This window comes from Brassica napus, chromosome C1 (assembly GCF_020379485.1).
Source record: "Brassica napus cultivar Da-Ae chromosome C1, Da-Ae, whole genome shotgun sequence".
In the NCBI taxonomy this organism is placed as follows: Eukaryota; Viridiplantae; Streptophyta; class Magnoliopsida; order Brassicales; family Brassicaceae; genus Brassica; species Brassica napus.
In genome coordinates, this window is record NC_063444.1 from 29,898,767 (window position 1) to 29,914,022 (window position 15,256).

Here is a 15,256-nt window from a genome sequence, read left to right on the forward strand (position 1 = left end):
AAAGCAAAATGAAACCTTTTTTTTTTCAGTTTAACGAAATACAAATTTATTTTATAATCGCACAAAAATGGAAAAACTTGATAGTGAGTCAAAACTTAGATGTGTAATTACTGGACACGACTTTTTTTTTTTTTTTGATAAAAATGTAAAGATATTATTACCAAGGTTTTTTTAATTTTTGACAGAAATACAAGAAAGACAAAGAAAGTAGAGCAATTGAAAAACACAAACTAAACAGAAGCACTTTCTAGCCTAAGCAGGGACTGACTCAACAAGCAAAACCGCTAACTAGATGACACTACTCCATCAACACAAACCCGCTTACAACAAGAAGAGAAGCCACAGTGATTTCGAGAGACAGAACCCGGTAGAAATTGGCGTACCCAATGGACTGCTCTTAAGGAATTGGCTCCTCCAAAAACAGCTTACGAATGGCCTCCTAAGCAGCAGCCAACACAGCTGGACGGTAACACTCGAGGCCAAGTACACCCGCACCGACGAGGCATTGCAGTTATTCGGAAAGGAGAGCCTCCAAGGATCGCCACATGCCAAGGACCTACACCAAGCAGACAGAGAAAGCAAGTACCACTTTACCTAAGCAAAAGCGGACAGGAGACAGCCCTAGATCAATCCCCTGTAACAAGCTAGCTCTATATGCGACGCCACCGAGAAAGAGAGCCACAACTGACTAAACCGACAACTATCCTCCTCACGCGCATCAACAACGGAGAACCCGTAGCGGATCTACCTAGCTGGGAACCGAAAGAATCCCATGAGACTCTTCGAGAGCAGAGACTCACCTATCTTAAAACACGCACATCCGAGGGCAAAGAACAAGCAGAAGAACACTGAACCTCCACCGCCAAATACATCACAGCAACGATGCAGACGAAGTGAGAATGCTCACCCACGCCGAGAAGGAGGGGAATCAGAGACAAGGAAAAGGAACATATCCGCTTCAGGAGGTCAGATCTGACACCAGATCTTCACCGCCCTCGCTGAAACCCAACCGCAGGAACCGCTTGACAAGCCCACCTCCATGTTTCTCCGACACTCCGAGCAAGACAACGCCATATCTGAACCGCGGTGGCGAGAGAACTCAGAACATCGAGAAAGGAAACACAGAAAGAGAGGATTATGAAGCGGCGAAGACAGAGGAGCAAAAAAGAAAAGGGGGGGGGGCGGAAAGGCAGAAAGGCCTCCGGCCACCCAAAACGGCGGAGAGATTAGGTTTTGGTCTTAGAGATGGAAGAGAGGATTTTTGGAGAAGAGAGATAAAGTAATCACAATAGACACAACTTCTTTCTTTGCAGGGCTAGATCTAAATACTCTTGAACTGATTCAATTGTGATGACAAACTCTTTATCTGAATAAAGATATACCACAACAGTCCATAACTTTGACATAAGGTTAATAAAATAGAAATAATAAAGTTTTTAATAATAGAAATGGAAACTCTCAGGAAATTCTTCGAATTGCGGAAGTGGAGAGTGAGGTATGGACGGAGGCTCAAATAACAATTCCAGAAATGCAGTTTCAGGGTACACAAGCTTTTGACTGGCAATCTTCGGATCCTTCGAAGATTTGTTTTATAGATGGTGCGTGGAAGGAGAATGATAAATTCTCCGGGTAGGGATAGTTCTGCCGAGGCGTAGGATCAGAAGAGAAGATGATGGGGGCGATGAATCTCCGAAGAAGCTTATCAGCTCTACATGCATAATGTGAAGCTTTGATATGGGCTATGGATTGCATGAAGACCTTTGATTTTTCAGACGTAGTTTTTACAACAGACTGTTCTCAACTGGTGAAGATGGTGTCCTCACCTGACGAATGACCAGCTTTTACTACACACTTGGAGGAGTTTCGACGCAGTAAGAGTTTCTTTCTTTCCTTCAAGATTCAACATATACCAAGAGCAACTAATCTAGTGGCGGGCAAGCTTGCACGAGGTGCTCGGAGTTCCCCTTCAGCTGTGTTCTATGTTAATTCCACCCCACCGGTTTGGATTTCCGAGTCGGTAAGACCTTTATCTTAGTTTAGTTATTATTGTTGTAAAAAAAAAAGAGATGACCGGAGCTTAGAGATGGATGAGAAGAAGTTTCAAAGCATTAAAGATAATTACAAGAGAACTGAGTCTAGAGTTTTTTTGGGGTGTAAACTGGATCTAGAGTTCTCAAGAGAATATGTAAAATGAATAATTAATTTCGTTTAAATAGCGAGATTTGAACAAGATTAGTTATGAAAAATACTTGCGTCCACCCTTTGTGGTGAACTGTCAAATTAAAAAATATTTGTGTTCATCCTTTTTGGTGTACTGTCAAATTCTTCATCTCTTATCACCAATCAAATTAAAATGTTATGTAAAATTAAAAAAATATCTATATATCTAATTTATTAATAGTTCAGCATCTATAGTTGAATGCAAGGTTTTTTCTAAAAGTTTTATATATCTAATTTATTAATTTAAGATTCTATTTTTATTTATCGCTGGAAATTGTCATTTAAATTTTAGATAAAGTTGTTATTAGGCTACTTAAATTTTGGATCCTTTCATGTTTGTTTCAATATTATTAAACGCTACTTAGATAATAAAACCGGTATACTTAAACTAAACCAACATCATCTAATAAAACTAAACCGGTGTCATATTTTAAAACTAAACTAAAATTAAACCTTTGGTTATCTACTATTAGAATAACAATACAATACACACATCTCTTCCTATGATAGGGGTGGGCACTATACCCGATATCTGAAGTGGCACCCGAACCCGATCCGAAACACCCGAACCGAAATTCGAACCGAAGTAGCAGAATATCCGAACGGGTATTGAATTAGGAGATATTGGATATCCGAATCCGAACGGGTAATATCCGAACCCGAATGGATATCCGAAAATAACCGAACATATGTATAATTAACCTTATATTTCTAGTTTACATCTCTCATTTTATATAAAATATTTATATTGATACTACACATATTTTAAGTTCATATGATATACATACAATTGCGGAGAAAATGATTTGCTACTCACTTAAAATGCATGTCAAATTTTTTATTTCAAGAATTAACAAAAAGTTTCATCCAAAATTTAAAAACAATAACCAAATTAATGTCTTTTTAGTTTCAAAATGTTATGTCCAAATCTATTAACCATTCAATCTATTAAAAATAAAAAATTAGTTAAGTGAAAGCTATAATTTTAAATACAATAAATTTGAGAAAAGAAAATTTAATTTTGTTTTTCCAAAATCTAAATATCCGAAACCGATCCAAAATAACCGAACCCGAACTAAAAATATTTGAACCCGACCCGAAGTACAAAAATACCCGAACGGGTTCTACACCTCTATACCGAAATACCCGAAAATCCAAAATACCCGACCCAAATCCGAACGGATACCCGAACGCCCACCCCTATCCTATGACATGTCTTAACGACTGACTCTAATCGGACATCAAGTTTGTATAGATGATCGTCTTTAGTTCTCTCCAAATCACTAACTGCAACATAACAAAATATAATTAATTCATATTTTGCCCATCTTTCATCATGCTAAATTATCATATATTATATAAATATAAATTACATATATATGACGTTACATAAAATACATATTTGACAATCATATACCACATACTAATTTTATAATAAGTTTCATAATGACAGTTTTTGTATATATTTAGTCATTTATAACACAGACCAACACGTTTATATGATTGTCGAATGCCATTATATTTTCACATGATAGTATAATGTTATATTTTAAATAATTTACCATTATATAATAAATTATAATTTACAAAATATTTTGAATGTACTTATTATATTTATTGTTACACATAATATTATCTATACCACGATTTTAGTAAATGGAATAACCTCTGCTAGAATTAAACTACTAACTAAAATTGTGTATATCTTCTTAACTAAATTCATTTAAAATCTATACTATTAAAAATAAATTATTTTTAAAAATTACAATAAAAAGATTTTAGACCTATCTAAAAATAAATGAATCTATTGTATTAATTTAAAGTTCTTTTTGAAATTTACCGTAACCTTTTTTGGACCTATTAAATATGTTGTCATTTAACCAAACCAAAAACCAAATAACTAAACACAAACTGAACCCAAATTCATAACAAATCAAACGGTTCTTACATCTTGAACTGAAAACCAAAAACTACACAACTAAACTGGAAGTGAACCTAAAACGAACGCCCATGCCTAAACATATTAATAATATGAACAAACATAGATATTAGTAAATTTATCAACAAATGCGTTTTCAGAGCGCGGATCGGATCGTATCTTAGTTAAATTAACCATATATATTTGTTCCGTGAGATCGGTTTGCTTTGCATGTCGTCATGAACCCTAGAAACTGATATCAAAATTAAAATTATGGACCCAAACTCTCTGCCATAAATAACCATCTCTCCAAAGACAATTCACACCACTTGAGAAACATAACACTACCTGATAAACAAAAAAAAAAGAAAAATAGAGAAGGAGCTCTTTTTTCATTTCTTTTTTCGCACACTGAAGATCTCATAGTGTCGACATGGGTTATTGCCAAGACGACAAGCTAGTGAACACGATCTGCGATCTGTACGAAAAGATCTCGAAGCTCGAGAGCCTGAGACCTTGTGAAGATGTCGACACTCTTTTCAAGCAGCTTGTGTCCACATGCATACCACCAAACCCTAACATCGACGTCACCAAAATGTGTGAAAGCATCCAAGAGATGAGATCAAACCTCATCAAACTCTGTGGGCATGCTGAAGGTCACTTAGAGCATCACTTCTCTTCAATCTTAACCTCGTTTGAAGACAACCCACTTCACCATTTGAACGTTTTCCCGTACTACAACAACTATCTCAAACTAAGCAAGCTCGAGTTCGATCTCCTCGAACAAAACCTTAACGGATCTGTTCCAAAGACTGTAGCTTTCATTGGCTCTGGTCCTCTCCCTCTCACTTCCATCGTTCTTGCCTCTTTCCATCTCAAAGACTCAATCTTTCACAACTTTGATGTCGACCCATCAGCGAACTCCGTTGCAGCTCGTCTGGTTTCTTCTGATCCTGACCTCTCTCAACGCATGTTCTTCCATACCGTTGATGTAATGGATGTAACAGAGAGCTTGAAGGACTTCGACGTTGTATTCTTGGCAGCTCTTGTCGGGATGGATAAACAAGAGAAGATTAAAGTGATCGAGCATCTTGAGAAACACATGTCTCCTGGTGCTTTGCTCATGTTGAGAAGCGCTCATGGACCTAGAGCATTTCTATATCCCATCGTTGAGCCTTGCGATCTCCAAGGTTTCCAAGTGTTATCGGTTTATCACCCGACCGATGAAGTTATCAACTCTGTTGTGATCTCAAGGAAGCTCGATGGAGATGTAGGTAATCATGATCACATGGATCAAGCTTCTGAGCTCGCGTGCAACTGTTCCCAGATCCACGCGATTATGAACAAGAAGAAGAGCATTGTCGAGGAGTTCACAGGTTCTATTGAAGAACAGCTTTCTTAGAGGTTACTGTTTTATTACAGTTTTCTTTATCTATCTATTATGTCTTTTTTCTACAATAAACTGGATGTTCATGCTACAGTATCGTTCTTGTCTTTTCTTTGTTCTGTTTCTTATTTGAAAATGACCATTTCTTTTTGTTTGATTCTGACAAGTCTATTGCAATTTGCGAAGGGTCAATCAAACTTATCTGTGACAGAACCGATTACTCTTGTCGGTATTAAAATGAAAATAAAAAACATAAAAGGTCCCTTTAAGATAACGATACGATTGGTCGAAATTCTCACCTCTAGTTCTGTTCAAAGAGCAGACTTTGTGAAAATATTATCCTAAAGTAGAAATATCGGATTCCAAAGGAACATGATTCTCTTTTTTTTCCTCTCATGTTTCTATTCTGACTTCAAACTACATTAAGTAAAAAAGGGAACGTATTTACTAATTACTATTTAGGATATCAAACACTACCCAAATATCCCTTATATATTAAAAGAAATACACTATAACAAATACATTCAGTACAATAGACACGTGACAAGTTTCACAGCAATTTGAAAATGAACACCCTGACAGATCAAATGTAGAAAATTTTTCGGTCAAACTCTACATAAATATGTTCACACTATGTATTTTGCGTTTTGCTTTTAAATATAAATCTCACATGTAAAGTTTCAATAAAACTCACATTATCCAGATTTTTTTCCGATTCGAATCAAAACGGATAACGAATCGAAAATCCAATTATACATATATTATTTTTATTATTTACGGATAGGCTGGGCAAAATATTAGTAAATTTTTATTTGATTCTTTATCCGTTTTGATTCGAACCAAAAAAACTTGATATCCGTAATCATACGAAGCAAATCAAATACTAAAATACAATATCTGTAAAAAACAAAGCAAATCACAAATACTAATATTTTTAGGAACGGATATCCGATTTGATCCGTTATATGAATATATATATACATATATTTAAAGAATTATATATATATATATATAAGTTATATATATTATAGTTTATATGATTTTTACAATATTTTCATGTATTAAATTTATTATAGGGAAAATTGCCAAAATGGAACAAAAATTCAGCATGGTTGTCCCTTTGGTATAAAATTTTTTTTGTCCACTTTTTTTTCTCTTTTACCCTTTCCAATTCTAAAAGTTAACGAAATAAATAGTTTATGAATAAAAAAATTGTAAAAATAGAAACAATTGATAAAACACCCATATACACAAACTGATATTTTTTTTTTGTTGAAAAACTTGATAAATTAAATTTTACAAGTTACTTCTACTAAAAGTAGAATTCATCTTCTACGGAAAATGAGTTAGTAGAAGGTGAATTCTAGATTAAACAACTTCGTCTACTTTTTTTAGAAAGAACAATCCACTTTTAATTAAAATTCTAAATAGGGGGAATGTGAATTCTAGTAATTGTAAAGATAGCTACTTTTCTATCAAAAGCAGCTGCTACTTTTATTACGTATTCTACAATTCCCGGGATGTGAAATCTAGACATTACTCTGACGGCTACATGAGATAGAATCTGCTTATGGGATTTCTGTTTTCGTAGAAAGTGTCTTTTACGGATAAGAAAACCTGATTTTTGCAAAAATTTAGGAACTTTGAGTTAAGAAATTATTCTAAAAATATTTCAAATATTCTAACTTCCTAAAACATGTATATCTGGTCGCAAAAATATTCTAAATATATTTGTAATCTCTATGCTTGCCTAAAACGTTACAAACATATATTTTTGATTTTTTGATATGTTTACAAACATATATATATTCAACGTTTATTTTATTTGTTTACAAACATATATCGACTAAAAAATAAAGGGAATTTGCCAAAACTAACCCACAACTTTATTTTAAACCCAAACCTATACTCAAACTTGAATCAAATGCAAAACTAACCTAAAAACCTTGTGAAATTACAGCCCAGCCCCTTGTGACCAAACAAAAAACAGAAGCCATTTTTACGAATATAGCCCTAGTAAGTCGTCTGAGTCATCTGAGATGTTTGAAGTCGTCTGGACGACTACAAAGTAAGTCTTCTGGTGTAGCTGATTTTAAAAATAATTTTTAAATTTTTTAAAAAATATTTTGATAAGCGAAAAATTAAAATCATCTAATTATAAACAGTTTTAAGTGATATAAATTAAAATATAACAAAATTGAATTGTTTTCAACATAGATGAGTGTAGGTAGTGAATCATGGTATTCTTTGGTCTAGGGTTTGGCAACATATGTTGTAGTATTGTATGTATACTTAGGGTTAGATTTTGGAAAGCTTGAATGTTTTTTTTGAAAAATTAAATTTTTACCTATACATGTTTATTTTTGTGTATAGTAAACAATTTTGAAGTTTAATTTGATTTTATGAAGTGTTTAGTTAGTTAATTAAGTTTAGGGGTTATGTTTAGGGTCTAGACGACTTACATTTTAGTCGTCTGGTGAAGAAATTGAAACAGACGACTTACATGTAAGTCGTCCAAATATTCCCGCCTAAAATTTAAAAAAAACTTATTTTCCCGCTTAAATAATTTAAACCAGACGACTTACTTGTAAGTCGTCTCGGAAGTCTTCTATTTTAGTTTCCCACTAAAAATATTTTAATTTCCCGCTACAAATATTAAAGTCTTCTGGACGACTTAAGTCGTCTAGGAAGTCGTCTGAATCAAAAATATTTAACCTAATTAGATTTTTTGTCTCCCTATATAAAGAAAAATCTACACATTCTCTCTCCTCCTCTCAAATGGCTGCAACAAAAATGTAATGTTCATCACTCTAAAACTCTTCAACCTCTCTATAATCTCTTTGACTTGAAAACACCAAACCTTATATGAATTTTTCAGTTTTGTCTCATGTCTTTCTTACTAATATATCTTTTTTTGCAGGTTTTTAATCAGATGGTACTCATCTTCAACTCATTTAAAGGTAGATCTATTAATTTTAGATATGTATTTTTGTGTGTTCTATAAAGGTAGATTTATCTAATCTTCCACTCATTTTTTCTGTTTTTAACCCATTTGAACGTTTTTGGATATGCAGGTTTTTCAGATCTGGATTTGATATACAGGTTTTTCAGATCTGGAAGACTTCTGGGACGACTTACCTGTTAGTCGTCTAAAATATAATGCACTAGACGACTTCCAGGAAGTCTTCCAGACGACTTCAATTTCAGTCGTCTAGACTTCCTGGAAGTCGTCTGGACTTCCTAGAAGTCGTCTGGACTTCCTGGAAGTCTTCTGACAAAGTCTTCTTCCATATCAAGTGGAGTCCAAGCTTGTCTTTGTAGAGGAATGATCTATAATAGTTTTGTTTGTGGTCTGTTTTGTGAATTGCATGTCTAGTTGTGAATTTTTTGTAAAATCAGTAATAATGTTTCCCAAGATGTAATACATGTGCTAACAATGTGTTTACACATTTACAAATCAATGAAATAATAAACTTTAGTAGCCTTTTTATCAATAATAAACAAATCAATGAAATAATAAACTTCAGTAGCCCGTCTTCCGCTGATCCTTTTACCATTTCTTGCGCATATAACAATGCTCTGTATGAAGTGGTGTAATCAAGTGTCATGCCAAACATGTTCTTCATTGCATCTTTGATATGCTGCGGATTCAACCCATCAATGATTCCAACACGATCTATGAAAAGTCGACCAATGTATTTCGGAGTACAGCGTTTCCGCTGAGTGATTCTGTCTGGGATGGTTAACTCCACAGACTCTGTGTTCAAGTCCAGGTTATAATCTTCTTGAGTCATTGCAACAAGATCAGCATGTGTCGAACCTTCACTCAAAAACATTCTCGCTCCTTTGAAATGATCAACCACAAAATTCCAACATCCATCTTTCAACAACCATTCTCCATACATTGCATGTAACTGATGCATCATCTGAAAAATTCAAAATAAAACACATTAGCAAACTTAGAATAAAGAAAACGAAAGTTTATTAAAGATCGAAGCGGACAACTTCAATCTAAGTACTCCTGATGACTAAACTATACGTCGTCTAGTAAACGCAGAGGTTATTTTTGCAATTGACTTTGAAATCTGTTATTTCAGACGACTGAAAAATAAGTCGTCTACTTTTGTTTGGTTAAAAAAAACTCTAAAAAAGCTAGACGACTTACATTTCAGTCGTCATAGGTTTGTTTTGCATTTGACTGGATTATTTCAGAAGTTATACTTTCCTGGACGACTTACATTTCAGCCGTCTCGTGAAAATTAAAATAATAACATTTTTTTAAAACTAGACGACTTACAATTAAGTCGTCATAGGTTAGTTTTGCAATTGAAAAAAAAACTTCAATATTTAATTATATATAGACGACTTACAATTCAGTCGTCCGTCAGACGACTTACATGTAAGTCGTCCAGGATTTACGAGGTTTGACCAGAATTTCAGAATAAAATCTTGGACGACTTACATGTAAGTTGTCGGGCGGATGACTGAATTATAAGTCGTCTGGGTATGATTAAATATTGAAGTTTTTTTTCAATTGCAAAACTAACCTATGACGTCTTAATTGTAAGTCGTCTAGTGTTAATAAAATATTGATATTTCAATTTTCACCAGACGACTGAAATGTAAGTCGTGCGGGAAAGTCAAACTTCTGAAATAATCCAGTCAAATGCAAAACTAACCTATGACGACTGAAATGTAAGTAGTCTAGGTTCTTTGGAGATTTTTTTGTAACCAAACAAAATCAGACAACTTAACTTTCAGTCGTCTCAGAAAACCGATTTCAAAGTCAATTGCAAAAATAACCTTTGCGTTGACAAGACGATTTCCAGGTAAGTCGTCTACAGCCAGACGACTTCCCATGTAAGTCGTCTGACGAACAGATCTGGAAAAAAACTCGATTTCATATCTTAAATTGGTGAGATAACTTTCTTAGCACACATAAGGCTTCTCCAAGCACACAGAATCTCAAACGAAAGTGACCCACCCAGAATCGTTTGCTTCTATGACTCTATGAACCATAAAAAATGTAGAATCAAAATCTTGGGTTTTTTTAGCTCATTGTGGAGAAAAAGTGAGAGATATGTTGTGTTTTGTTCACAAGAATGGAAAAAGAAGAAGGGTAACTCGATTTTGGGAGCATTAAGAGCTTCAAATTGGTTGTTCATGGTGGTTAGGGTATTGATGACAATGGCAATCTTGTAATTACTTGAAGATGATGAGGGTGAGAGAGTAAAAATGTCATTTTCGAAAAAAAAAAAAAATTGATGGCATTTTCGTGAATTATATGAACTTGTGGGGTGAATAGGGCAAAACCAATTTCCAAAAAAGGGAAGGTTAGTTTTGTGTTTGACTTTAAGTTGTAGGTCAATTCTGCAAAAAGCCCAAAAACAAATATGTATATTTATTTTTATTTTTATTAATAAATTTATTTATAGAATTATTTGAAATTAAATTGTGTATATCACGGGGAATATATAAATGTTATTATGATAACTGTTTAAAGTATAAAAGTAATAATATATTAAAAATAATAATTGAATTTAAGTATATAAGTATCGTAGAAATATTAGTACATAAGTGTTACTTATTATAACTGTTTAAAGTATAAAATTATTTATCAAATATGATTAAACATTTCAAATGTTTAATGAAATTTTAACATATTTAAATAATTTATAAAATAGTTAACATACACTAAAAATTGTTGAATATCGACTAAAAACTTTAGTCGATATTTTGAAAATATCTGTTTGTAAATTTAAATATACAATTTATAAAAACAATATTAAATTTTTTTGTGTGCTCTTTATGTTAATTAAATTTTTATTAATATATTCATTTATTTTTATTAATGTATTTATTTATATAATTATTTTGAATTCAATTGTTTATATCATTTTTTATATTAATATAAAATACGTTAAATATATTATTTTTATTAATATATTATAAAATGTTGAATTAAAATTATATATATATATATATATATATATTTAGTTATTTTAATTATTTTAATACATTTTTTAATATTAAAATACTTTAAAATGTTTTTATTTGATTAATTTGATTAATCAACAGTTAGTTTTGGGATTATGAAAAAATTATACTAATAGAACAACTTACTGATGGTATTATATTAAAAGAACAACCATGTTAAATTTTTGTTCCGTTTTAGCAATTTTCCCTTTATTATATTAGGTATTAGAATTTAAAAATTAAATGATAATTTATTTTGTCATGAAATATTATATTTTTTATATTAGTTAAGATTTTTCATTTATTTTTAAAAACTTTATTTTATTTACGGATCAAATCGGATATCCGTGAAAATTCTAAATATTTTCGGGATATCTAAGACATCGTATATCCAGGTGGCTACGGATCTAATCGACACTAATACCTCCAAATACCCGAATATTCGATATGTGTCCCTATTTACGGATACAATTTAATTTTCTTTATATCAAAGAAAATTTACTAATGTCTAGGCTTATTTTTTTTAATTAATTTTATTTTAATAATCTATCTTTCATGTGTTATTTTGAATAAAAAGTCATTTTTCTTACATCAAACGGCTATTTTATAACTAAAACTTGAGGTGGTCTGGTTCTCCGGAACAGAACAACCAATGTAGTACAAATCCCTATGAAAGGATTTTGCTATCTTAGCTAATGAATCAGACGATACATTTTCAGACCGTGGAATAAAAACAATCGAGAACTCAGTAAATTTACTCTTCAGCTCCATTAGCTCTTTTAATTCAGTGGAAAAGTTGGGTCATGCTCCTGGGTTTTGAATCATTGAGACTATATCCTTGCAGTCGGTGGCAAAAGCCTGACACTTCGATATCTGAAGCATGAACTCCATCGCCCATGAGAGGGCTTCGCTGATGGTTTCGTGCTCCCAATAGCTGAGTTACTCCTCTAGAATTTGTCCGATAAACAATGATTCTGAACCTTGTCAAAATTAATGCACCGTCCGTCGGACGGGATGAGCCTATGGTCCGAGTGAGCGGGCGTGGGAGGCCTATTAGCCATAGGCGGTCAGGGTTATAAAAATTGTAACATACCGGTTTGTGGTATATGAAAAAACTTAAAAGAATTGATTTAGATACCTATGTCACCAAAGTGCAGTTACGTTTTCCATCACACATCCGTTTAGAACACCAAGGTTAAGTGTACTTGAGCTGGAGTAGTGGAAGGATATGTGAATGATTCCAGATATCATGCGAGTGAGGCCAAAGCACGAGAAAATGTCATGTGGTGATTGCAGGGTCAGTAAACAATAATTTTGAGCCTTAAAAAAATTAATCACTGTCCGCCTGACGGGATGGGACCCACAAGCCAAGTGAGCGGGTTTGGAAGGCCCATTATCCATTGTCGGTCCATGGTCGGTCGGACGTTATAAGTGGTATCAGAGCCAAACCCAGACGAGTGTGGAGTTATTGAGGACTCACACTAACATGGGTAACGATCTTGGGGCACAACAAGTACGTTGCGTTTTTTGAGAGGGAATAAATTGTAACATCCTAGTTTGTGATATATGGTAAGGTTTCAAAGAATTGATTTTTTGGCTACCTATATCACCAAAATGCAATTACGTTTTCCGTCACACATCCACTTAGAACTCCAGGGTTAAGCATGCTTGAGCTGAAGTAGTGGAATGATGGGTGACCTCTCGGGAAGTGATTCACGATATCGTGCGAGTGATGCCAAAGCACGAGGAAAGGTCATGCGGTGATTGCAGGGTCAGTAAAAAATGATTTAAAGCCTTGGCAAAATTAATGCAGCGTCCGTCAGACGGGATGGGGCCCACGGGCCGAGTGAGCGGGCGTGGGAGGCCTATTAGCTGTGGGCGGTCGGGGCGTTATAAGAATTGTAACATCCCGGTTTGTGGTATATGGAAAAGCTTAAAAGAGTTAATTTAGCTACCTATGTCACCAAAGTGCAGTTACGTTTTCCGTCACACATCCGTTTAAAACTCCAGGGTTTTGAATGCTTGAGCTGGAGTAGTAGAAGGATGGGTGAATGATTCAAGATATCATGCAAGTGAGGCCAAAGCACGAGGAAATGCCATGTTGTGATTGCAGGGTCAGTATACAATGATTTTGAGCCTTAGAAAAATTAACCACTGTTCGCCGGACGGGATGGAGCCCACATGCCGAGTGAGCGGGCGTGGAAGGTCCATTTGTCGTGGGCGGTCGGGGCGTTATAAATGGTATCAGAACCGGAACCAGAAGAGTGTGGATTCAGTGAGGGCTCACATTAACGTGTGTAATGATCTTGGGGCGTAACGATGACGTTGTGTTCTTTGAGAGGGGTTGAATTGTAACATTTCGGTTTGTGGTATATGGAAAGACTTAAAATAATTGATTTGACTACCTATGTCATCAAAATGCACTTGCCTTTTCCGTCACACATCCGTTTAGAACTCCAGAGTTCAGCGTGCTTGAGCTGGAGTAGTGGAAGGATGAATGACCTATCGGGAAGTGGTTTCCGATATCGTGCGAATGAAGCCAAATCACTAGAAAAGGTCATGTGATGATTGAAGGATCAGTAAACAATGATTCGTGTCTTGAAGAAATACCGTATGTCGGATGGAATCCACAGGCCGAGTGAGCGGGAGTAGAAAGCCCATTAACCGTGGGCGGTCGGAGCGTTATAAAACCATTCACCAACAATCATAGTGATAGAACCTCCATCCTTCTGCTTAAGGAGACACAATGGCTTCATAGCTGCAACAGTGATCACTTCCTCTATCCTCATCCATAAACGTTCAACATATTTGGAGTCTTGTAAACTTTACCATAAACTCCAACTTCCTTTAACCCATACCACTGAACCTTCTCAACAAGTGATACGCCGTGCTCCCATATCCTATTAGCATGCTCTAAAATAACCAAGTTACAAAGCTCTTTTAATATTAAATTTGAACTTTTCTCCAAAAAATATAATATTACCTCGAAAAAAATTTGGGTAGCAAAGTTGGGAACCTGCTAATATCCAAAAAAACTTGGATCCAATTTGGTTCCGGTTCGATTATGTTTTTCTTGGGTATTGTAATTTATAGAAAAAATATCAGATAATTTGAGATTTTTCAATTTAAATATCAGGTTATTCGGATAAAAATATAAAATAATTCAGGTAATTTTAAATATTTTGAATAAAAAATAGTCAGGTAATTTGTTTTGGGGTAATTTGGTTTATAAATAGTATTTTTAGGATATTTTGTTATTTTGTAGAAATATAATTTATATTTTAAAATTTTTGGTACACATTCGGTTTTCGGTTTTTTTGGTTCCAGAAATATAGGATCCGCTCGGTTCGGTTATTCGGTTCCGGATAAATGTCCTCAGACTTATACACTATATATCTTATATATAAATTTATATAAAAATAATTTATTTAATTTTAAAAATAAATTTACGAACGGACCAAAATCTAGTTAATCATTTAAATTTTAAAAAGTTGAACTACTTCAAAATTAACATCACTAGAGCATCACGTAAGTATCTAAAAGGGGAAAACATTTTATTCATGCATGAACTAGGGGTTGCTGAGAAAACAAGTGCTTGAACTTTCAAGACATGTCAAAATATACTTCCACTAAACATAAATTGAAATTCATACCGAGATTGTATAAGTCGCCGCTAATCCATATTTTGACTTAAACTCTATTAATTAATTTTTAACGGCGATGACTAGGATGCTTAGTCGGCTGATGAGTCAGAT

The 15,256-nt window shown here is 34.0% G+C and overlaps 1 protein-coding gene across 1 annotated transcript; it reads left to right on the plus strand.

The window, feature by feature from the left end:
• Positions 1-4,126: 4,126 nt before the first annotated feature.
• Positions 4,127-5,682, plus strand: LOC106416128 (probable nicotianamine synthase 4). The gene has a single exon (XM_013856965.3). It carries the CDS (start codon positions 4,572-4,574, stop codon positions 5,538-5,540), a length of 969 nt encoding a protein of 322 aa, XP_013712419.1. The 5' UTR covers positions 4,127-4,571; the 3' UTR covers positions 5,541-5,682.
• The last annotated feature ends 9,574 nt before the right edge of the window (positions 5,683-15,256 follow it).